The following is a 24271-nucleotide window of genomic DNA, read 5'->3' as shown; positions in this document are numbered from 1 at the left end:
GAGCTTTTCAACCTTGGCCTTACTGGTGGAGCTGTAGTGTGGTTTCTCACAATGGTTTTTATTCCCCTTTTGTTGATGATTAATGATGTTGAGCACCTTTGCACGTGCTTTTTGGCCATGATAGATATCTTCATGAGGTGTCTGTGGAGATCATTACCCATTTAATTGGATTGTCCTCTTATTGAGTTAGAAGAGTTCTTTATATATTTTGGATTCAGGTGCTTTTCAGAAGTATATTTCTTGAGCATTTGCTCCCAGACTGTGGCTTGCTTATTCATCTCCTTGGGACTTGTGATGAGCAGAGAATTTTCGTTCTGATAACGTCTCACAGACACTATTGTTCTATTAAGGTTGCCTCTGTGTCATCCCTGGGAAGTCTTTGTCTCCTTCCAGGTTGTGATTGTACGCATACTTTCATGTGTTCTTCTGAACACTTGACTGTTGTAGCTTTTACCCTGAGGTCTGTGATTGGACACAGGTGACTTGTGTGAAGAACGCCTGACACCTGTGTCAAGCACCTGAGAGAAGGGTTTCACCCTGGATGTGTGTTCCACACACTTTGAGTCAAGTTGCTAGAACCACGGCTGCCTCCCTTTCACCTCATCATCCAGAAAAGTGTAGGAAGTGCAGGTTATCCTTTGGGCAAATGGCCTTTCTGTCCCCCAACGTAAAGACCACCAAAACAGATCCATTTTTAATTTTTATTTTTTCAAGATTTTATTTAGTTATTTGTGAGAGACACACAGAGAGAGGCAGAGACATAGGCAGAGGGAGAAGCAGGCTCCCTATGGGGAGCCTGATGCGGGTCTCGATCCCAGGACCCTGGGATCATGACCTGAGCCAAAGGTAAACATTCAACCACTGAGCCACCCAGGCATTCCACCAAAATAGATCCATAATGAGGCTTGACCAACCTGTGTTCCATCATTGTGTCCCACTGCCCTTGGTAACACAAGTGGCAGAGGGGAAGAAACATTTTGCTTGGCAGATCGGGTTTCCTTTGTTGCCCTGTCCTTTTTTGGCTGTGTGGCCCTGGATAACTTACCTAACATCTCTGAGTCTCATTGAAAAAATCTCTAGGTAGAGATTGAAGCATAGTGCCCTGAATGTGGTAAATGCTCAAGAAATGTCAGGTAGTAGGGTCCCATTATACTCCTGCAATTGGGTCAGACCTTTTTTTTTTTTTTTTTTTTTGCCCAAAGTTTTTGAGGTTGGAGATTTAATCCTAGCTTCATTCCTGGTCCTGTGTTGAAGAATGGAAGTGAGGAAAAGGTATAAACCTCTGCTTCAATAACCTCTTTATTTTTACTTTTTATTGAGGTACAAAGCACATCCAGAAAAGCGCACAGTCTTAAATGTACTGCTCTATGAGCTCTCAAAAGCTTTATGCTGTGTAACTCCATGCTTGGATCAAAAAAGTAAACACCAGTGTGCTCGCTTCTGTTTTCCAGCCTAGTCAAGAGCACCAACTATCCCAATGTCTGCAGGGAGTAGTTTTGCCTGTTGGGGTACCTTTTTTTTCTTATTTTAAAAGTTTTTATTTTAATTCCAATATGGTTACCATACAGTGTTATATTGGTTTCAGGTGTACAGTATAGTGATTTGTCACTTCCGTGTATCACCCAGTGCTCGTCACAAGCGCCCTCCTTCATCCCCATCAACCGTCTCACCCCCCACCCCCACCCCCCTTTGCTGACCAGTAGTGTGTTCTTTAGAGTTAAGAGTATTTCTTGGTTTCTCTCTCTCTCTCTCTATTTATAAACGGAATAACACAATTTCCTTTTTTGTCTCTGGCTCCTTTCACTCACCATTATGTTTGCAGAATTCCTCTCTACTGTTAACACAGCAGCAGTTTGTTCCTTTCCATTTCTATGTAGTATTTCGTTGTAAGAATACACCGCAGTTTATGTTCTCTGTTGAACGTGGAGTCGTTCCCAGTTTGCAACAATTAGGAACAGCGCCACCGCTGAGACTCTTCTACTTTAAAAAACAAAAACACAACGACCCAACCCACCCAGCCTTCGTGAGGTATAATCGATCCGGTGCAGCGGACAGCCCAGCGGTTGTTGCACGTCTGGGGAGCCGCGCAGCCGTCACCTCTGCTCGCCCCAGGCCCCTTGCATTGCACCCAGGAAAACCCCTGCACCCGTTAGCAGTCCCTCCCCGCCGCAGCCACCCAGCCCCAGAGCTGGGCAGCCTCTCCTCCCCCTCTCCCCCCCTCCCACTCTCCCCCTCCCTCGTCGTGCTTGTTCCCATGAACGGCCTTATGAACGTGTGGTCTTCTCACCCGTGTCCACAGCTCATCCGTGGCGCTGCACGGGACCGGACTGTGCCCCTTTCGCTCGGCTGCGTGAAGTTCTGGATGTACTGCAGGGTGGTATCTCCTTGGGCGTTGGGGTGGTTTCTGGTTTTGGCTTCGGGGAATAATGCAGCAACTTTTGCCGTGGACATCTGCTTCCATCTCTCTTGCCTGTGTGCCTAGGGGTGGGATTTCTGGGTCCTATGATAACTCTCGATTTAACCTTCTTTTAAAAAAGAAAGTTGTGGGATCCCTGGGTGGCTCAGCGGTTTAGCGCCGCCTTCAGCCCAGGGCGTGATCCTGGAGACCTGGGATTGAGTCCCACATCGGGCTCCTGCTTCTCCCTCTGCCTGTGTCTCTGCACCCCCCCTCTCTGTCTCTGTCTCTCATGAATAAATAAAATCTTTTTTTAAAAAAAAAAAAGATATACAAACAGCCAACATACACATGAAAAGACAGTCCTTTGTCATTGGGGAAATGCAAATCCAAACCACCGTGAGCTACCACTTGAAACCCACCAGGACAGCTACAATAAACAGACACCAACCAGTGTCGGGGAGGCAGAGACACAGGCAGAGGGAGAAGCAGGCCCCATGCCGGGAGCCTGACACGGGACTGGATCCCGGGACTCCAGGATCGTGCCCTGGGCCAAAGGCAGGTGCTTAACCGCTGAGCCACCCAGGGATCAGTATCTCAGTTTTAACTTGTATTTGCCTTATTCTATGTGAGGGTGGACATACTTCCCTTTTTTTTTTTTTTTTTTTTCCTGAGCGCTGTTTGTTCATGATCCTTCCCTGCACTTTTTACCTATTGGTTTATGGGATTTTGGAAGAGAGTCTTAATTTCTAGATTTTTCTAAACTCTTTGTTTTCTGTTGTTCAAATTAGATCATTTCTACTGACCTGTCTTTAGTTTCACTGACCTCTCTGTCACGTCCATTCTTTTTGTGAGCCCATCTGGTGAGTCTTCTATTTTGGTTATTAATCATTCCTAAGATTTCCATTTGGCTCTTCAGTTTATTCATTGGTACTTTCTATTTTTTCCATTCTTTTCAGAAGTATCTTCCTTTACTTCTTGGAGAACTTTTTTTTTTTTTAAGATTTTATTTATTCATGAGAGACCAAGGCAGACACACAGAGGGAGAAGCAGGCTTCTCGTAGGGAGCCTGGTGTGGGACTTGATCCTGGGCCCCAGGATCATGCCCTGAGTCAAAGGCAGACACTCAACCACTGAGCCACCCAGGCGTCCCTTCTTGGAGAACTTTTATAATAATTGCTTTAAAGTCATTGTCAGTGATTTTGATTTCTGTGACCTCTTGTTATCAGATTCCATTGGTTGTCTTTCCCATGTGAGTTTGAATCGTTCCTGCTTTTTTGAATTCAAAGTAATTTTGGATTGTACCCTGGATCTTTTGAAATCCTATAAATGAGATCCCAGGCCTCACATATATCCTATGGAGCCTGTTGGTATTTTTGCCCTAACGGGTGGTCGGCCTAGTTGATTTAGGCTGCCAAGCTCGGGTTTAGTTGTGGTAGCTTTTCAAAGCCTTTTCAGTGCTGCTTGGCTTTGTACTTGGTGATTTACTGGGACTCCCCTTTTCAGTCCTGGGGCCGAACACCGGGAGATTTAGTCAAGCCACTCTGCCTCACACTTTGCACAAGTGCCCATGTTTGAGGCCAGGAATTTGGAGAGGGGAAAAAAGCAATGGGGATTCGCTGCCCCCCCCCCCCCCCCGCTTGGGACCACAGCTCCTCAGGTTAGAGCAGAGGCCCTGGTGACTGTAGGCCCTGCTGCCTCTGCCAGCCTTAGCTGGTATGGCCGTGGGGGTCACAGGGGTCCTGGGGTGCAAGGGAAAAGAGAAAAGTAGAGAACTGCCTTCACTCTCTCTGAGCATTTGGAGGCCCCTTTGCTGCTTTCTGAGCCAGAACTAGGGAGCCTCTCCTGGTGCTCTCTGCATTGACACCCAGCACCTATTTGGAGGGTTTCGGGCTGCCTTTAGTCCTGGCAGGGGGGAGACTGAGGGGGAAATAGGGAACTTGCTTTGGGTTTGGCGGTACATTGGAATCAGGTCTTCTCTAATCTGTTTGCTTCCTTTCTAGATTATTAAACAGCTATTCGATCCTTTCTGCCAAGTTTTTATAGATGCATTCGGGGAGAGACAGGCTGGGATGTCTACTTCATCTGACTAAGAGCCAGAACTTAAACTCGTACCATTACATTTTGACATGTCCTGTCGTGAAGCATAACCAGAATATAATATCTCTATGTCTTACTGATCAACTCACCATGAGCAAAAATACCCTCAAGGCTAGCTGCATTGTATCAGGCCAGTTCTGTCCAGATGAGATGCTCTGTGTGACTGTTAAAAGTTGGGAGCAGAGGAAGTGGAATACAAGAAACACAAAGCAATGGAAATGGTCGATATCATAAAGGTTCTTGATGGGCCTCCAACATAGCCCTCCAGTTATTTTGGTTGTGAGCCGGGAGCCAAGACCATTCTGATGTCTAGAATGATCCTTGGATTGTCATTGGATCTCATAAGGCTGACTGACGTTCTAAGACTTATTGGTCGGATTCACTAAAAAGTGTTTTCTTTCCTGAGAATGAGAATCCTGCATTCAAAATACTCAACCTTGCTAGGTACTTTTCATAAAGTCTGTGGCTAGTGAGGCATGCTCAATGGAAACCAGGAACTCTGGACATTGATTCTCAAAGAGCCACCTAGAAAAAAGGGTTTTGGTACTTGGTGGGGGGGAGATGAGATGGAATAAGGACAAAGAAAAAATGGCCCTGTATCCAGCAGTGGATCCTCGCTGCCATCACCAGATGAACTCTGTGCCCCTGCACAGGCTGTGGGGCTGACCCTCTCCGGAAGCTGGGAGCACAGAATGGGTGACATCAGTGGCCCGGCAGGAGTCCTGGCACCTAGAGTTGATCTTGAAGGAACAGTTGATTTTATTAAGGTAAAGGGGGGTAGGGTGTTATTTTTGAAGTGGATGTGAAAGCCATGGGTCTTCTTGTGTTGACCAGAGGTCATTTTTAATGAGCCAATCAGAGAACAAATTAAGGAAGGCAGTGCCATTTCCTGCAATTTTGTCACTCTGACAGAAAAGCTCAGCAGTACCGCCTTCACGGTGGGGTGCTGTGTGGTGCCAGTACATCAAGCTCTACTCCTCTCTGAAATTGCACACGTCTTGAAGGTGATGTGTGACACAGACCTTTTAGAAGAGAAAGTCATTATCTGCTGGTCAGAAAAGGGCTTTTGAGAACGATGTCTCGAAATTTGCTGAGGAGAGTTATGTCAAAGCAGATCCCTTTATAAAAGGGTGGAAGGAAGCGGAAGAGAACATTCAGGTGACAAAGGTGGAAGTATTGAGGTGGTAGATGTAAAGGCTACCAGGGAGCCCAGAGTTGGAGCTGTGACGCGTCCCGTCATGCATGGTGGTGCTTGCTGGTACTGCTAGCACTTTAAGCGATGAGTGCACCCTAGCGTGCAGGTTTTTTCCCTGTTAGCTCAAGAGCAACATAAACATGCGAGAGCTAAGTGACTTAAGTCATGATACGTTTTCTATTGCAAATATTTCCTTGTGAGTGCTCTAAAATTAAGCCCAGTGAGTCCATTTACCTCAGAACATCATTTGCTTATATTTGGCATATGTCTTTGGAAAAACTGGTAGTGGACACATCTGAATCACATGTATAAAGGTATACACAGATTTTGGGGTCATTCTTTAAAACAAAAATGCTGGGAAGCAAAAGACCGGGGGCCAGGTATAGGTTCCCAACATCCCCACTCTCCTGCACCCCTGTCTTCCCCATTGCAACATGGTACTTGAAGCAACTGGCACCCGGCCCCCTGTCGATGGTGTCTTTGGTAGACTTCCTGACACCGAATTGGTAGGTTGTCTCCCTATGTGATTGGAAAATTGGATTTAAAGTAGAAGTAGCCTCCTGTCTAGTAAATCTGGGCTCTGTGGATTTTTTTTTCTTTAGGATTTTTTTTACTATTTATTAGAGCACATGTGCACAAGGAAGGGCAGAGGGAGAGGGAGAAGCAGACTCCCCACTGAGCGGGGAACCCAATGTGGGACTCGATCCCAGGACTCTGGGATCATGACCTGAGCCAAAGGCAGATGCTTAACCCTCTGAGCCACCCAGAAGCCCTGGGCTCTGTTGTTTTTAGGGAGCTTTTGGATGACTCAGTTGCCCTAAGTTCAATCAGATTTTTGAAATGTCTCCGGCAGTAAAGCTACTCTAAATGTAGTTCATTTAGATATAACCAATCTTACTTATCTTCATTATTTCAGATTACCTGGAATATATTTAAAGGCTGGCATGAGCCAGTACAATCGCAGAATTACTATATGGTAAATCATTTACCATTATATCATTTTGTTGATAAATGCTTTGCTTTGGAAATCAGACCCTTTTAAGCCACACTAGGAAATTAGAGTTTTACTTACTACTTATAAAAACATTTCACATAAAGACTATTCAAGATAGTGTTCAGAAGTTTTTCATGAACTAAAATCCTATTTATCATCTTTATTTCATACTATCACATTGTGAAATCATTGTAATTGATTCTTAAATTGTTTGAAGGGCACTTTTTTTTTAATTTATTTTTTATTGGTGTTGTTTTTAAATTCACACACTTAACTGCTAAGAGTAGATTTTAAGGGGAGCCTTGGCTTGTTGCGAGTTCCTGACGTGGTATCCCTTTTGAAGGGTTGTTAAAGCAAGATGGGTAGGGTGCATAAGTGTCTCCATCAAGAAGGATGGTTTATTGTATGCAGACTTCCCCCAAAGCTGACCTGTGTCATTAGAAACTGAAAGGTAATGGTTGCTCCAGAGCACAGGCTGTATTTGCAAATGAAAAATCAGCATTTTACCTCTTTTTATCTGTGATCTGTTTGCCTAAGGTTTAGCTTGATAAATCAACTATTTTACGCCTTGTGGCTGTGTTTGAGAAAGTGAGTCAGGATAGTAGGAAACCTCATGTGGACACTTGGGAGCTGTGATTCTGTTTGTGCCCTGGCTGCGTGACCGTGACCATGGGTGAATCTTTGTGCTTCATTTCCCCATCTGTGAAGTAAAGCCAATACCTTCCCTGCCGGTCTCCCAGGGTGGTTCTGAAATCCAACCTAGATGTTTGTGGAACTACTTTGTAAATGTCAAAGCAGATGACCATTGTGGTGATTGAAGCCTTATGATCTCTAGGGCGGGGGTAGGGAACAAACCTAGATGCCTCATATATAATAAAAATTCCAATGTGGTGTTTAGTCATTTAATATTTATAAATCTGCTAAAGTAATATCCTAGGAGTTGTAAAAATGAGCTAGTTGAATATTATTGTTTTATGAATCCTCAGCGTAATCTCAGTCTTAGTGGCCTGAGTGACAAACACCAGGTAAAAATGTCAACTTTGGGTGTGAGACCATTTTTCTTTTGAACACGGATTACTTCGAATCTGGAGTAGCAGTGTCTGTCTGCTGTGCATGGAGTAGGGACTGAAAAGTCTGTGTCCCAGCCCTTGGTGGAGCCATGGAGGGGCCCTTGAGCGGAGGAGTGAGGCTAGAGGACAGGAGCCCTGACACAGAAGGGAGAAGGCAGAGGAAAGAAGGCGCTCGCGTCTCCTCAGCGACAAGCCACCCCCCCCACACACAAGTTGTGGGTTTCCAGTGAAAATGGCCCACATCAGTTGGGGGCTGCTGTCCTTCATCCCTGGCCTCTGCCTGTTCCTGTCACTCTCCTTTGTCTTCAAGGAGCTTGAAGAAAGCAAGAAAGCCATGGCTCGCTTGCCTCAGTTAACTAATTACACCTGTCTCCGTGGCCTTGGAATTAGCATCTGTGCTGCCACCTAATAGCACAACTCTCAAACCCATGCTTTTTCACGTAAGTAGGTGCAGTCCAGGGAACCGTCCTATAAGCAGACTGATTCATTCAGCTGCAGTGTGATTCTTGACTCCGAGCAAATGTTTGCAGGGAACTGTTACCCGTTGGAGATAAATGAACGTTGTAAAGTGTTTCTTCAGCATATACGTTTGTCCTTTCTTGAGCAACAACCTCAAGAGGGGTGAATTTGGGCAGGACAGGCTCCTGTTTAAAACCTGTCAGGGGGCAGCCCGGGTGGCTCAGCGGTTTAGCGCCACCTTCAACCCGGGGTGTGATCATGGGGACCCGGGATTGAGTCCCGCGTCAGGCTCCCTGCATGGAGCCTGCCTCATCTTAAATCTTAAAAAAAATCTTAACATAATCATGACAGGTTTTTTTTTTTTTCCAGAACTGTTAGGTGAGACATTGATACTACAGTAATTTTCTTTTTAAGATTTTATTTATTAATGAGGGACACACAGACAGACGGACAGACAGGCAGAGGGAGAAGCAGGCTCCATGCAGGGAGCCTGACGCAGGACTCGATCCTGGGTCCCCCAGATCACACCCTGGGCTGAAGGCGGCACTAAACCGCTGAGCCACCGGGGCTGCCCTACAGTAATTTTCTTAAAGATTTTATTTACTTATTTTAGAGAGTATGTGGGGTGGTGGAAGAGGAGCAGGATGGGGGCGGTGTGCAGAGAATCCCAAGCAGACTCCCCGCTGAGCCTGGAGCCTAATGCTGGGCTCGATCCATGACCCTGAGGTCATAAGCTGAGCTGAAATCAAGAGTCAGACACAAGCCACCCAGGTGCCTACTATAGTGTTGTTGTTGTTGTTTTTTTTCCCCATTTGCATTCTCCTTTTTGAGCAATACATACTGAAGTATTTGGGAATGAAATGATGTCTGGGGTCTGCTTAAAATAGTATGGTAAGGGGGTGGTTTGGGTGCCAGTAGAAGTGAAACAAGCCTGGCTGTGAGTTGTTAGTTGTTGAGGGAAGTGAAGGGGCTATGGGGGCTTCATTATACTATTCTACTTTTATTTATATTTGTATTTTTCCATGATCAAAAGAAAAACAAAAAACCACCCTACCATAGGTTTCCCATTGCCTCAAGATGGAGGCAGCTCTCTTAACATGGCCTTCAGACCCCTTCACCACCTGGCACCTAAGAACCCTTCCAGGCTCATCTCCTGAAATTATTTGCAGTCCCCCTAACACATGCCATCTTATGTCTGGCCCTTTGCCCTTGTGGTCTTCTCTTCCTGCAACACTTTCCTTCCCTTTCCATCACCTCACCCTCACACCGATTTGCCTGACTTTTCTGGGCCCCCAGATCCCCGACAGCATTCCTTTTTGCAGGCCTTCCCTTTATGACCTTTGTGCCAGTGTGGGTTGAGTACCCTTCTTGTTCTCATTTCTGTCCCTTGAACTCAGCACGATGCCTGGCATATAGCAGACGATCTGTAAGTTAGAAAATAAAAGGCCCACCTAGGGCTTGTTGGCGCTTGGCCTCAGGACTCTTAGTGCTTCCTGCACAGAGCCAGTGATGCCTGGTGCTGATGTGGCTACTGCCTACCTTCTTGTGTCTTCTCGCTCCATTCACCTTGCCTCTGTTCTGTGTCTTTGGGATTTTCAGTGACTTTCCTATGAGTCACAGCACTGCAAGAGTAAGTTCAGATGTTCTTTCCAAAATCTCTGCATGTGGTAGGGAAGGTTCAATCAAACTTGAAGTTTTATACTTTCAAAAACGACAAGTTTTGAGCTGGTGTGCAGTACTGCTCGGCACATTTAAATACTCTCCTTGTTGTTGTGATACGTTGCCTCCTCCATTTGCAGTAAGTCTCCATAGGACACACCTCCAGGGGCATTTGAGCTACATTTTCAAGTTAATGATGGACATGTGAGCCAGAAGGAATGTTCATTACAGCAGTTAGAAATAGGAAAAAGGAAAAAAGCACATATATTTAGATAGGATGGATAAAGAAATTTCCATCCAGGCCTCAGTCCTCATATAATGGAATGTTATGTTGAACTAGAGGTAGACATGCAAATTGGTGGTATCACACCAGTAGCAAGTCCAAGAATACATATGGTGTGATACTATATATGTATATGAGGTTCAAAACCATGCAAAACTAAACAATATCCTGTTTAGGGATTCATACATTATAATATGCATATATGTAATAAGTATATACATGTGTATATAACATGACATGCATATCTAATATATAATCTTGTGCATGTATGTAAGATACATGTGCATATATATACACATGCATGGATATATATTTATATATATACATTTAGACATGTAGGGAACTGATAAATACAGAGATCAGGACAGAGGCATCCTCTGAGCAGGAGGGAGGAGATGTGACTGGGAGGAGGCACATGAGACTCTGACAGTATGGATGATGTTCTGGGTCTTGGGCTGCATGGCAGGAGCATTGTTTGACATTTCATTGGGCTTTATAATTTGTACATAAGGTGAACATACTCCTTTAGAGATCACATATTTCCTAATAAAGATAACAGCAAAACTAACTCCAATAGCAATTTTTAAGTGAGGCCACGTTCCCAGCACTTTGAGGAGGGAAGAGGTTTCTCTCGTTGCTTCTCTTCCACTGCTCATGGGGTGCTTCTAACCCAATTATTCATCACTTTCTGCTTTATCTTAAAGGCTGGTAAAAAAAAAAATAAAAGACTGGTGGTAGAAACACCAATTGCAGGAGTTCCCCATTGGTGATCAGCGGGAAATAGATTCAGTAGACCAATCACCTCTCTTTCTCTCCCACACCGTGTCCTGTCCTTGCTGATCTCAGATGTTGCTGTGGTGGACATGAGTGAGATCTCCAGACAGCCTTCCCTCTTTTACCATCTGGGGGTCCGCGAAAGCTTTGACATGGCCAACAATGTGATCCTGTACCATGACACCGATGCGGACACTGCTCTTTCATTGAAGGTAAAGGGGATCATTTGTCTCCTGGTGAACACTTGGCTTCGGAAAAGCAGTATTATGCATTCAACGAAAATGTACATGTAGCATGGGAGGTTGGAGATAAACAAAGATTCACTTGTGCAATTCCTTCCTTCCTACTACAACTTCTCGCTCACACAGATGACTTCCTGACCACTGTCTGAGCATATGCTCTACAGAGAGGTGCTTGTAGGCAACTTCACCATTTCCGGGCTCATTAGGGAAGTGAAGGCAAAAACTGTTAGCTTCCATTGGAGCAAACACGCCACTCTGAACCTTTCAGTGGGCAGTTTGATCCAAACCTACACATTAAAAGTTTCTCAACTTGAATGATAAGATGACGACACATAACCATCACCAGAGTGGGCAGAAAGTTCTAGCATAGGCATCCTCCATATTTAATCTGTTATTCCTCCACCCTCCAACACCATTCAAAACAGAGCAAAACTGAAAACTTGTATATTTATGCACAACACTGTATTGAGGTTTTTACACCTGTATTCTTGCAAGTTTGATACAGATTTTTTTTGAATAATAGTACTCCTAAGGAAAAAAAAAACAACTCCTATTTGGAACATAGGTGGGGAGATGGTAGTGGAATATAAGGCAGTGGAGTGGAGGTGTTGAATCACCATACTGTACACCTGAGACTAATACAACACTGTAAGTTAACTGGAATTAAGATGAAAACGTAAAAAAATGCTCATGTTTGTAAAATGTGAATGTCTACGGTGAGTTGCCGTAAAACTCAGGGAATATTAGTATTGTCAGATGTCTTAATATTGGTCAGAAAAATGCTGGTCTGTGTTAAATCATTTCAGGAGTGAAAGCTTAGTTTGTTTACAACAGTGTTACTCAACCTTGACTGCACTTTAGAATTACTTGGACAGCTTGTAAGTATCCCAATACCCAGGTCATACGCCAGACCAATTACATCACAGTCTCTGAGGGATTTTTTTAACCTCCCAAAAGTACAGCCACGGGTGAGAACTAGTGGCGTCACATTCACGTTCATGGACACCAGTTCCAAATGTCCAGCTCCCTTTGTGTTAAAATCACTAGTGTATGTAAATAGCACAGTTTGGTGATGGCAAAGTTGAACATTTTTGTGTTTCTTGAGATTTAATATTAACCAGATTTTTCTGGGTTCTGTAATAATCGGGGGTTATTTCCTGGTAGAAATCCAACCTGCTTCAGATGTGTAACCTCTATGTGTTCTGTATCACATACACTTGACATAGATGTGTACTCTGTAATTAGAGCACAGTATTGTGTTTTAAGAAGTCATTCATAGGACATTGAAAGAAGAAATTGGTTTATTATTGTACTTTACATTGTATAATAGTTTCCCAGAAGGCTATAAACCAATCTAAATTATTACTTTAGACATTTAGATGCTGATTTTTTTTCTTTTACTGATTTTCGCTAAGGCAGTTGTGCTTGAAAAATATTTAGAACTAGAAAATATGAAAGGATAGATTATTAAGCCATATTTTGATGAGAAACACAAAATTAAAGTATTTTTTCCAATGCAATATGTTTTTTCCCCTCAACAATGCCTTAGTGGTCTCCTCTGGAAAGTCCCATGACCTGGATAAGTTTTACTTTTTAATAGTATGGAAAAATATTTCCTAAAGGGGAAATGTGACGCCAGAAGAAGGAAGCTGCACTTGTCCTCAGAAAGCCAAGATCTCAGAACGTCCAACTGTATAAACCCCATTTTACAGCTGGTTTTTTTTTAAGATTTATTGATTGGTTGATTGAGAGAGAGGGAGGGAGAGGGAGGGAGGGAGGGAGGGAGGGAGGGAGGGAGGGAGGGAGAAGCAGGCTCCGAGCTGGAAGCCTGACGTGGGACTCGATCCCGGATCTCCAGGATCACACCCGGGCCACAGGCTGCGCTAAACTGCTGTGCCACCAGGGCTGCCCTACAGCTAGCTGTGCCACCAGGGCTGCCCTACAGCTGTTTAATTACGTTTTCTCTTGTCCGCAAATGTTAGCTTACAGCACATGAATGCCACGGCCAAGGGCTGCATAACCATTATTTGAAGTTAACTGGCTAAAATTGTCGTCCTTGGATTTGAAGGTTCCTAGACAGTTCGAGTGAGGTGTGGGAAGTCCCCCCAGCAGTGCCTCTTCTGTAGGAGGGCTGCCTGGGTGGGGTGGCACTGAAGGAGCCAAGACATGGTCGTGGACCTGAGCGTAGCGTGGTACTTCCCAGGCAGTTCTGCGCTGTCCCTGACATTCTTCACTGAACAGGCAAGGTGCAGAGCCTCAAACTTGAATCTCAGAATGTCTCTGGACAAGAGCATTGCCACTGCTCCGGGAAATCCTTAAAACTGTGTATGTCCCTCAGTCATTCCTAAAGCTAGCCAATCATGATGTGCTTTCCCCAGAATATGAATTCTCTGAGGCTCACCCTATTTGAAGTTGTTTACACAGGGGAAATGGGAGGTTTCAAGTGACTAACTCTTGCCCTAAGGTAGGTGCTGGATGATGGAGGGCAAAGTGCTTGTAGTGCTTCTGGAAGTTAATGGCTTTTTTAAAAAAGCTATATTCATCTTATCATTTTTTCTTTTCAGGATATGGTAACCCAGAAAAACACAGTAAGTACGATATTTTCAGATTTTTTTTTTTTAACCTGGAAAATGCAGAAGAGCTTGCCTGAAAATCCCACAGATAGCAAAGTGATTTCTTTTTTTTTTTTTTTTTTTTTTTTTTTGCAAAGTGATTTCTAATGGTGCCTGTTGGAGTTTCTCAGGGGGCCGGCTAGAAAGCCCTGCCCTGCAGGCTCCCTGCTAGCTTAGGCCCTACTCCCACCCAGGGCACAGGGCGGGAGGTCAGGTCAGGCGAATGGCCTTGTTCTTCCATTGCGCACTGGGTCTTTGAGCCTGGAACCATCTGGCTGTCTCCCTCTGATCTGGGTTGCTCCCACCAAACACCAAGATCCTTTTTTGCTGGAGCCATTACCTCCCTCATTTGCCACCAAAGTTTCTCTAACAACAGAGAAACATGAACTTACACCCCCAGGTAATATGGGGGCCTAGCCGAGAGTGGCCTGCCACAAGCTGGAAAGGAGGAGGACAGAATTTTTCCTGCTCTCTCATGTATGTGGTAAAGTCTCCCAATTTGGCTTCTCAGTGCCTGCTAGGACCTAGTGATAAAGGCATGTTGGTTTGAATCATCTAACGAAATCCCCACTTTAAAGACCTTCAAGGGGTTCCTGGGTGGCTCAGCGGTTGGACACCTGCCTTCGGCCTAGGACATGATCCTGGAGTCCAGGGATCAAGTCCCATGTCAGGCTCCCCGCATGGAGCCTGCTTCTCCCTCTGCCTGTGTCTCTGCCTCTCTCTCTCTCTCCCTCTCTCTCTGTCTGTCTGTCTGTCTCTCATGAGTAAATAAATAAAATATTTTAAAATAATAATAAATAAATAAAGACCTTTAAGTTCACATCCTTGGAAATTGTGCCAGGATTACCCTGTACCTTTGAATGCCCCTTAAAGCGCCTATCTTCCTAGACCTATAGCACTGTAGTTTGTCCGCTTTTGACCTAGACGAAGGACCTTCTCTTTGTCCCTTTCCTTTGGGCCCTCAGCTCACTTCTAGCCCTTCTAGAAAGGAAGGGCCTCCTACTTCTTTTTCTCTAGCAGTTGGGATTCCCAAAGGGAGGGCAAAAAGACCCAGGAGGTAGAGCTCTCCCACGGGTTCCCTCTATAGGGAAACAGGAGCTTTGCATGACTTCACCCCTTTCACAGAAGGCCCCACCCTGTAGCTGTGGGGCCCAGTCTTATCTGGAACCCAGACAGAGCTCCCTTCCTGAGATGGAAGCCTTGACTCTCCTCATGCAAGCCAGAAGATGAAGTTCTAGAAACAAAACAAGTTTATGTAATTACCATTGCAGCTTGTATTTAACAAGCTGACCTGTAAAATTAAGGCATCAGAATGAGTTTGAGTTATTGGGGAAGAGAAATAGGAAGACCTGGGGCCTAATCTTGTCCCATTTAGGTACTGATACTGTCCACTTATAGGAATCTTTCTTGTTCTTTCTAGATCTTGATTTCTTAAGTCCCCACCTCCATGGAGAGAGTGGGGATCCAGTAAAAGGAGCCTGGGGCTGAGGCTGGAAGGCACAGGTTATAGTCCTAGCATTGTCTCTGGGTAACTTTGGGCAGTCATTCTGCCCCCCTCCTCAGTGTCCTCATCAGTAAAATGAAAAGGTTGAACTCTATCACTTGGTTCATAGATAACTTCCAGCTCTCAGAGGCTCGTTTCACACTTGTTGCACAAGTAAAAAGGTGTAACTTGGATTTGATGTAAGGAATGTCTCAAGGTTATTCCTCCAAACAGGAATAACGTTAAGGCAAGGTGCCAAGAAGAAAACTATCTGTCCTGACTGTTAAGTGTTTTGGAGCCTAGAAATATTCTTGTTCACCAAGAGACTTAGTGTCACTCTGTTACCATTCCACTAAATGCCTCCCCTTCTGATACATTCTCCCTCCTTCAAACACCCAGGAATTCCTTCACATTCTTTGTAATTCTAATTCTATATCATGGCACCATTCTCCTTAGGGTGTGTGTGTGTGTGTGTGTGTGTGTGTGTGTGTGTGTGTGTGTGTGAAAGAGAGAGAGAGAGAGAGAGAGAGAGAGAGAGAGATGAACTTATTCTAGAGGATTTGGCAACTAATCTTTCTGCTATATTTGCCATTAGAATTCTGTGTTCAGTGCTGGTTGTCATGCTTGATGGGGTGTGAAAACTTAGAGGATTCAAGAGAAGAAAATAAAGGACCAGAGGTGGCTGGAAGGGTGAAAAACACCTAAGGAAAGGTTGAAGGGAAACAAACCTTGAGAGGTATTGTTCATGGTCATTTCAAATGTTTTCCATTTCTGGAAAATAGGGAGACAGTTACTGCTGCTACTCCAGGTGGCAGGGAAATAGGGCAAACTCAGAAAAGGTTGGCATCAGCAGAATGGTCATCTCACAGCTAATGGTGAGTAAACATTGAAAGAGAATGTCACAGTAAGTCAGGTGACTTTTAAGGAGAATTTGTTTGCTTGTCCCCTCAATATGGATTGGGCTAATGCTACTTGGAAGCAAGGGTCTGGATTGTCTAACTCTGGAGGTTTCAGGAAAGACTCTGATGAAATTGTGGGTCTGTAATAATTGGGCAGCTTTAAAAAAAAAAAAAAGGAGGTACAACATAGTCCTCGCTAGTGAATTACAGAGTCCCAAGAATGACATATATAGATGAAATTGCACACATTGAATGTGCTGCTGAATGCTTAAAGTGATTTTTAAAAAGATTTTATTTATTTATTCATGAGAGAGAGAGGGGCAGAGACACAGGCAGAGGGAGAAGCAGGCTCCCCACAGGGAGCCTGATGTGGGACTCGATCCAGGACCCCAGGATCACGACCGAAGCCAAAGGCAGATGCTCAACCACTGAGCCACCCAGGCCTCCCACTTAAAGTGATTTATGAAGACATGGAAACCATGATGCTTTTGAGATCTCGGAATTGTTTTCTATTTCTAGAATTATACCTATTATGTTGAACTTGGTTTCATTTGGTAGAGGGCTGGTGTATTGGGGCTCTCCAGACAAACGGAACCAGTAGGCGGGACACTTGGGTGGCTCAGTGGTTGAGTGTCTGCCTTTGTAGTCCATTCTTTTTCAGACAGTGCTCATGTTCTCACGTTCTAGGGTTGGGTTTTTTTTTAATGCTTTATTTAGGCTGAATTTACATGCCATGAAGTTCACCTTTGTGTACACAATTCAGTGATTCTTATTTTTTGTTTTTTAAAGATTTTATTTATTTATTTATTCGAGAGAGAGAGAGAGGGAGAAGTAGGCTCCACATAGGGAGCCTGACGCGGGACTCGATCCCAGGTCTCCAGGATCACGCCCTGGGCCAAAGGCAGGTGCTAAACCGCTGAGCCACCCAAGAATCCTCAATTCAGTGATTCTTAATAAATTAGAGTTGTGCTGCCCTTGCTACAATCCAGTGTGAGAGCATTTTTGTCACCCCCAAAAACACCTGTTTGGAGACCATCCCTGTTGCCACCCCCAGCCCCAAGCAACCACCAATTTGCTTTCTGTCTTGCGGATGTACTTTTCCACGATTTTTCATATAAGTGGAACCATACAGTAATGTGGTCTTTCATGTCTCCTTTCTGTCACTTAGTATGAGGCTTCTGAGGTTCATCCATGATGTGGCCTGTATCAGTAGCCCTTTTGTATTGCCAGGTAGTTACCCAATTGAATGGGTATATCCCCCATTCTGTTTCTCTGAATAGCTACACAAAAAGTTTATCTGGATGAAATGTGCAATACCCGTACGATAGAATACTAGTCAGCGATAAAAAAGTGGATGGGTGCTTGGATTATTCCCACTTCTTGGTTATTATAAATAATGTTGCTATAAACATCCAGGTACAGATCTTTGTGTGGAAATATGTCTTCATACCTCTTGGCTAAAGTATCTAGAAGTGGAAATGCTGAATCATCAGGTAAATAAATGTTTAACTTTCAAAGAAACTACCAAAATAACACCAAAAGTGGCTATAGCATTTTTACATTTCTACCAGCAACGAAGGTCTAGTTTCTTTACATCCTCACCAATACTTGATATTGTCTGGTTTTTGGTACCCACTCAAGTGAGCATGAAGTGTGGTCTCTTTGTGGTTTTGTGTTTCCCTAGTGACTAAATGATGTGGAGAAGCTTCCATGTGCTTATTAGCCGTTCAGTCTTTGATGAGAAGATTCTAATAAACATTTCGTTTTTAATTGAGTTTTTTGTCTTATGGACTTGTAAGAGTTCCTTGTATATTCTGGAAGCAAAGCACTTAGCAGAGACTTTTATCAATTACTTCTTTTATGGATTGTGCTTTTGATGTTGTATCTAGGAACTCTTAGCCTAACCCAGGGTCACAAAGAATTACTCCTATGTTTTCTTTTTAAAAGTTCATTATCTTAGACACTTGAAATTAATATAACACTATATGTTAATCACACTGGAGTTTACAAAATTAAAAAAATTTTTAGAGAAAACGAGTAGTTAAAAAATAAGTTTTAGAGTTTTGGCTCTTACAGTTGTCTCTCTGATGAATGTTGAGTTAGATTTTGTGACTGATGTGAGCTAGGGGTCTAGCTTCTTTCTTTTGAGTGTAGAGACCAGTCAACTCAGCACCATTTCTTAAACAATTTTCTTTCCCCAGTGAAATAGCTTGGCACCCTGTCAAAATCATCAGATCATAAATGTAAGAGCTTGCTTCTGGACTATAAATTCTGTTGCAATGATCTGTATGTTTACCCTTATTCCGGGGTCATGCTATTTTGATTACTGTAGTTTTATATAGTAATTTTTGAAATTAGGAAATATGGTTCTCCCAACTTTGTCCTTTTCAACTTCATTTTGGCCATCTGGGGCCATTGCAAATCTCTGTGAGAATTGGCTTTTGCATTGCTATGAAACAGGCCATTGGAATTTTGATAGAGATTGCATTGTCTCTGTATATCCATTGAGTGATATTGACATTGTAACAAGACTGTCTTCCAACCCAAGAACACAGCAGGTCTTTCTGTTTATTTAGTTCCTCTTTATTTCAGCATTGTTTTTATAGTTTTCAATGTACTAGGTTTTCACCTTCTTGGTTAAATTTATTCCTGGATATTTTATTCATCTGAGTGCTCTTGTAAATAATATCTTTTTCTTAATTCTCTTTTCAAGATAGATTTTTTTAAAAGTGTGTTTATTTAAAGTAAGCCCTATACCCTGCATGAGGCTTGAACTCATGGCCCTAAGATCAAAAGTCTTATGTTCTACTGACTGAGCCAGCCAGGTGCCCCAGGATAGATTTTTAAAAATATTTTTCATAAAAATCTTAAACAGTTAACACGTAGTAGTTCATAATTCAGTTTTTAAAAATTAAGGTTTTTTTCTTTCTTTTTTTTAAATTTTTATTTATGATAGTCATACAGACAGAGAGAGGCAGAGACATAGGCAGAGGGAGAAGCAGGCTCCATGCACCAGGAGCCCGACGTGGGATTCGATCCCGGGTCTCCAGGATCGTGCCCTGGGCCAAAGGCAGGCACCAAACCGCTGCGCCACCCAGGGATCCCAAAAATTAAGTTTTTAATTTTAATTCCAGTGTAGCTAACATACAGTGTTGTTTTAGATTCAGGTGTGCAATTTAGTGATTCGGCAGTTCCAGGCATTACTCAGGGCTTGTCAGCATTACTCTTTGTGTCCAGCCCCTAATTCCCCCATTCCCTCTCATGTGATTCACCTTTGAATCCAGGTTCCGTAAAAATTACTTCTTTTCTGTATTCTTTTCATCTACTTTTCATCCTTACGCTATTTCCGCTTGCTTTACAGATACCAAAGATAGCCATTTTCTGCATTTTATCACTTCAGAAAACCTGTTTATGTGATGAAAGATCAAGGTTGAGCCTTTATGGGAACAGGAGTGAAAACGTAGCCAACCCAGAGACATGACTTTATCTGTTAAACCTTGGAACTTCCTGGTAGTTTGTTATTAGTGTGCATAGTCCATAGGTATTCTTTAACTGTTTTAATTTTCCTTCACAAAAAATAATATCTTTAAAGTTAAGGTATATTGGGCAGGTTGGTTCCCCCCTGGAAGCAGACTCTGAGACTGAGTTGGGTGTGCAAGAGATTTGTTCAGGCATGCCCTTGGGATCAAGGCTGAGGAAGAGGAAGGAAGGAGGCAAGACCATGAAGCTGGGATCAGGCTCAGTGATGGCCTTGGCTAACCCCGTGGGGGTGGCGAGGCTCTGGCACTCAAATGGGCTTGTACCCCAAGATTGAGGAATGTAAGACTGTGAGGCACAGAAATCATTTTTACCTTTGAAACAGTGGGTAATTACCTGGAAGCTATACATAGCCACCCCAGAGAGGAAGCATGGGGACCCACACCTCCCCTGCTGCCCAGGAAAGTTAGTAGAAGATGAGCCATTCCACCCAGTACTTAAAGAAGGAATTATTAAAAGTACACTAGTCCTTATTTTCATTTGTCATGTCCTAAAGCCAGAGTTCACGGTTGGTTTTTTAAAAAGCAAAGTTAAATTTCCAAGCTAGGATCATGTTATTAAAAAGCACCTTATTAAAAAACTAATCTGGTTCTTGACCTCTGGACTATGTGGTTATTTTTTTTCCTGGAAAACCAATGAGATTTAAGAGAAACTAATTGTTCCCATTGAAATAGTTATCTCTGTAATCCCAGTAAATTAGAAATTCTTTGAGAATCAGACATGGGCAGTATTGGGTGCACTTTCTACCATATTGGAAAGCTTTTACCTGGCTCATGAGCCCATTGAGGACTCAAGTTTTAGGGTAACAGAAGTTCTCTGGGTCTTTCTTCCTTCTCTTTTTCTTTTTTTTTTTTTTTAGGTTTTTAAATTTATTCATGAGACAGAGAAAGCGAGCGCACGGAGAGGGTGGGGCGGGGGGCAAAGACACAGGCAGAGGGAGAAGCAGGCTCCTGGAAGGGAGCCTGATGTGGGTCTCGATCCCGGGACTCTAGGATCATGCCCTGGGCCGAAGGCAGGCGCTAAACCACTGAGCCACCCAGGGATCCCCACTTCCCTTTTTCAATTAGCGGTGGTTGGGATCCATAACTATCAAAGATGTTACAGATTGCTTAGGGACACTTTGGTAAAAAGTGATACTTTTTCCTTTAGATATCCTTTGGGTTTTCTGAGTTCAGATTACATTTTCTACCACTTCTATTAGGAAAGAATCAATTTTGAATAAGAAGCCTACGTCTCCTAGTTGATGGAGAGGCAGAGTTTTATGTTACACATAGAATGTGATTTATGTAAAAATCTGTCCTTTGAATATTTATTTTGTGTAGCTATTTTCTTAGTATTTCTGCCTCATCTTAAATTCTCTTCTCTCTAGTCTTGATTGATGCCTTTTCCTCCCTACGTGCCTGTGGCCTTGTGCTCTCTTGCTAATTGGAGTGTTGCAGAGGTGCAAACCATAAAACTTGGACCTCTTCCTCTTGAATATCACAGGAGTGAGGTCACCTTTCATAGGGCCAATGTCAAAACTGAAACAGAAATATCTAATTCTGGGGCACCTGGGTGGCTCAGTGGTTAAGCAGCTGCCTTCAGCTCAGGTTGTGATCCCGGGGTCCCAGAATTGAGTCCCGCATTGGGCTCCCTGCAGGGAGCCTACTTCTCCCTTTGCCTGTCTCTGCCTCTCTCTATGTGTATGTCTCTCATGAATAAATAAATAAAATCTTTAAAAAAATATCTAATTCTGCCTGCCAACTTGAGTAAGTCTTTGGTGTCTGCGATGCCCATTTATTTTCTTTAAACTGAGAGACAATGCACGTAGCATCAAATTCACCATTCACCCATCTGTTTGTGTTGGGTATTTTGTTGTGTGTATCACAGCTTGCTTTCTTAAAGATCTTTAAGAATAAAGCTGGAATGGCAGTTACCAACAAGAATCCTGAGGAGGAAGGGGAGGGACCTGAGGTTTGTCTGGCTCTGTGGGCCACTTGGTTAACCTTTCTGGGTCTCGGTTTCCTCCTGTATAAAATGAGATGATGAATCAGATGATTACTGAGATTCATACAAAATCTGAAATAAGTGCTAGGACTTTATGATAGCCATTCCGTTGTTCAAACAAAGCAGATGAGCTGTTGCAGTAGCTCAGTTGGTGCTGCATAGCGTGTTTCTAGCAGAGATCACTTCATATACCTTTTAAGTGGCACAGTAGCCTGATCATCTGGTTGAAATTGTTATTCAGCTTTGGTACATTTATTCCTATCCTGTCCAAATAAACCTAGAAAAGCAATATAGAATGTTGTTTGCATTGATCTTAAAAACCACAACCTCCCCCCCCCCCCCAAAAAAAAACCCCTGTACTCCCCTGATGTGCATGTGTGGTGATTTAAAAAATTCTCCTGTAACTGACTAGAAAAAGAATTGTATCTATTAGGCTTAAAACCTTGTAATCCTTTTTTTTGGAGAAGCACTTGGCTTGGATTTTCTTTCATAATGAATTGACTTTTTCATGTGTGGTCATGTTAAATAATTTTTGAAAAAAAATTACTGTCCCATTTTCATTTGCTCTGTCAATCTTCTTGGGAATGCTTTTCTGTGTTTTTCTGGTTTCCATTTTCATTTGTGTCGTGATTTGTTTTTTTTTTTTAAAGTTCTCTAGGAGTTCGAGCTGAAAGTCTCATTATGAAGTCTGTTGGGATAAGTTTTTTGCACATTTGCTCCAAACAATTATCAAAATTGTGCTGTTACACCGTTGCCACCTGCTGCTAGCCATCAATAAAAAATAAGAGCAGGTTAATGAGGCCCCTTCACGTGTGTTTCTGTCCTGGCCTTCTTGGACATTTGGCCCTCTCACAGAGAGTACCTGCAGAGGAGCTAGAAGAGGGGAAAGTCCTAGGTGTCCTTAGTTAGTGACCATTATTGAAACCCATGGAGGACAGGGAGGTTAAGAACCCAGTGTGCTCTGTTCTTGGCTGTTTTGGAGAATCCAGGCTGTTTGTGGATGGGAATCATGCTGTTACTCATGGAAGTCTTCCTATATGAAGCCCATTGGGAGAAACTCCTTAGAAGGCTGCAGGTAGGATGTTCTATGTGAAACATCTGTTGGGACTCCAGCGCCTGGGGCTCTTAGATTTTAGAGGGCTTTGGGATGCCTTTGTCAATCTGGAGGAAGCCTGTGGATTTCTTCTCAGAATATCTCTTAAAATGCTTCAGTAAATACAAAGGATTACAAAGGAGACCCATTATACTGCAACATAGATTACAACTTAAAAAATATTTTAATAACTGTGTGCTGCTTTATAATGTCTCAAATAATAAGATCAAACAGGTCAGAAAAGTCATAATTTTAAAGGAATAATGGATATGAAAGTTATTTTGAGATCTCTGCAGGAAATTTGATGAGATATGAAAAATTGTATGATTTCTGTTAGTGACTAAGTCCCAGGTCCTGCTAAAACTAAGGTGTATTACCTACGTTTCTAATTGAAGTCAACATTACATTTCAGTTAAAGGTAAATGGTGACAAAGATGTAATTTTTTTCTCATTCAAGTTCACAGGCTCCCAAGGATTAATAGACTCCAGGTTCAGAACTCCTGATCCAGTCCAGCACTATTGAACATTGCTAATACTTCATGCCCACTATGTGCCATGGCCACAGTGAGGCCTCTGTCACCTTCTGAAGTTGACAGTATTATTGTCCCCATTTTAAAGATGAGATCACTGAGATTTGGATAAGTACCTGGTCCAGGGTCATTTATCTGGTGTGAAATGGAGCTGGGATTCAGTCCTTGACTGTCCAAGTTCTCCACCATCTCACTATACTTGAGCAGAGGTGATGCTTCCTATTCCAATGTTAATAAGGTATTTCGTTTTCCCCTAACTTAGCAAATGTTAGAGAGGGGGGAAACCCACCCCACTACCCAGCTCTGCTGAGAAAATGATGAAATGGGAATGCCTCCGTGCATGATGGATGGGAGTGTAAATTGTTCCATCCTTTGTGACCATAGCACATAGCGACAACTGTAACTTTGGTCATTTTGTTCTCGGGAAGCTCCTCTTGGGAAAAGACCACAGTGTCAAATCACAAAGCTGTTGGTCTCCGTGTACAGCCAGGAACTTGTCAGAACAAAGTTAAACAACAGGAGAATGGTTACATGATAAATATACCCCACATGGTGTATTAGGCAAGTATTTAATTAAATGCTTGCCTAATTAAAAATTAGGGCATTTGACTGTGGAAGTGTTGAATCTCCCTATATCATATACTTGAAACTAACACTGTACCTGGAATTGAAATAAAAACTTAAATCGCTGACTGGCAGAGGGGAAGAGTTACGGCTCTATATAGAGCTGTAAGAGTTCAAGACTATATAATCAAACTTTTATGAGAGCTTTTTAAAAAGCACTAGTTATTTAACTTAGTGGTGCTGTAGGACTATCAATTCATGGTGGTGAATCTGTACATGACAGTAGTTCTAGAAATCTCCATTGCTAACTTAGGAACTAGAAACTGGAGGACCGATTCCTCCACTCTCAAACATCACAGGATCCGAGACCAGTGGCTTTTACTCTGCTCTCTGACC

General features: G+C 43.1%; 1 protein-coding gene and 1 non-coding gene across 3 annotated transcripts in view; one reads left to right on the top strand and one right to left on the bottom strand.

Annotated features, from left to right (window-relative positions):
* Positions 1 to 24271, top strand: part of MAP3K15 (mitogen-activated protein kinase kinase kinase 15) — a 124296-nt gene that overhangs the window by 9331 nt on the left and 90694 nt on the right. For both annotated transcript variants that reach the window (XM_038586989.1, XM_038586990.1), the window contains exons 2-3: positions 11002 to 11141; positions 13736 to 13759. In XM_038586989.1, the coding sequence (XP_038442917.1) occupies positions 11002 to 11141; positions 13736 to 13759 (164 nt within the window). The remainder of the gene's footprint in view (positions 1 to 11001; positions 11142 to 13735; positions 13760 to 24271) is intronic.
* On the bottom strand, positions 18920 to 18992 carry TRNAK-UUU. The gene has a single exon. It is a non-coding gene; the product is annotated as a tRNA-Lys (tRNA).

Source organism: Canis lupus, chromosome X (genome assembly GCF_011100685.1).
Source record: "Canis lupus familiaris isolate Mischka breed German Shepherd chromosome X, alternate assembly UU_Cfam_GSD_1.0, whole genome shotgun sequence".
NCBI classification, from domain to species: domain Eukaryota; kingdom Metazoa; phylum Chordata; class Mammalia; order Carnivora; family Canidae; genus Canis; species Canis lupus.
This window is presented reverse-complemented; position numbering and strand designations above follow the sequence as displayed.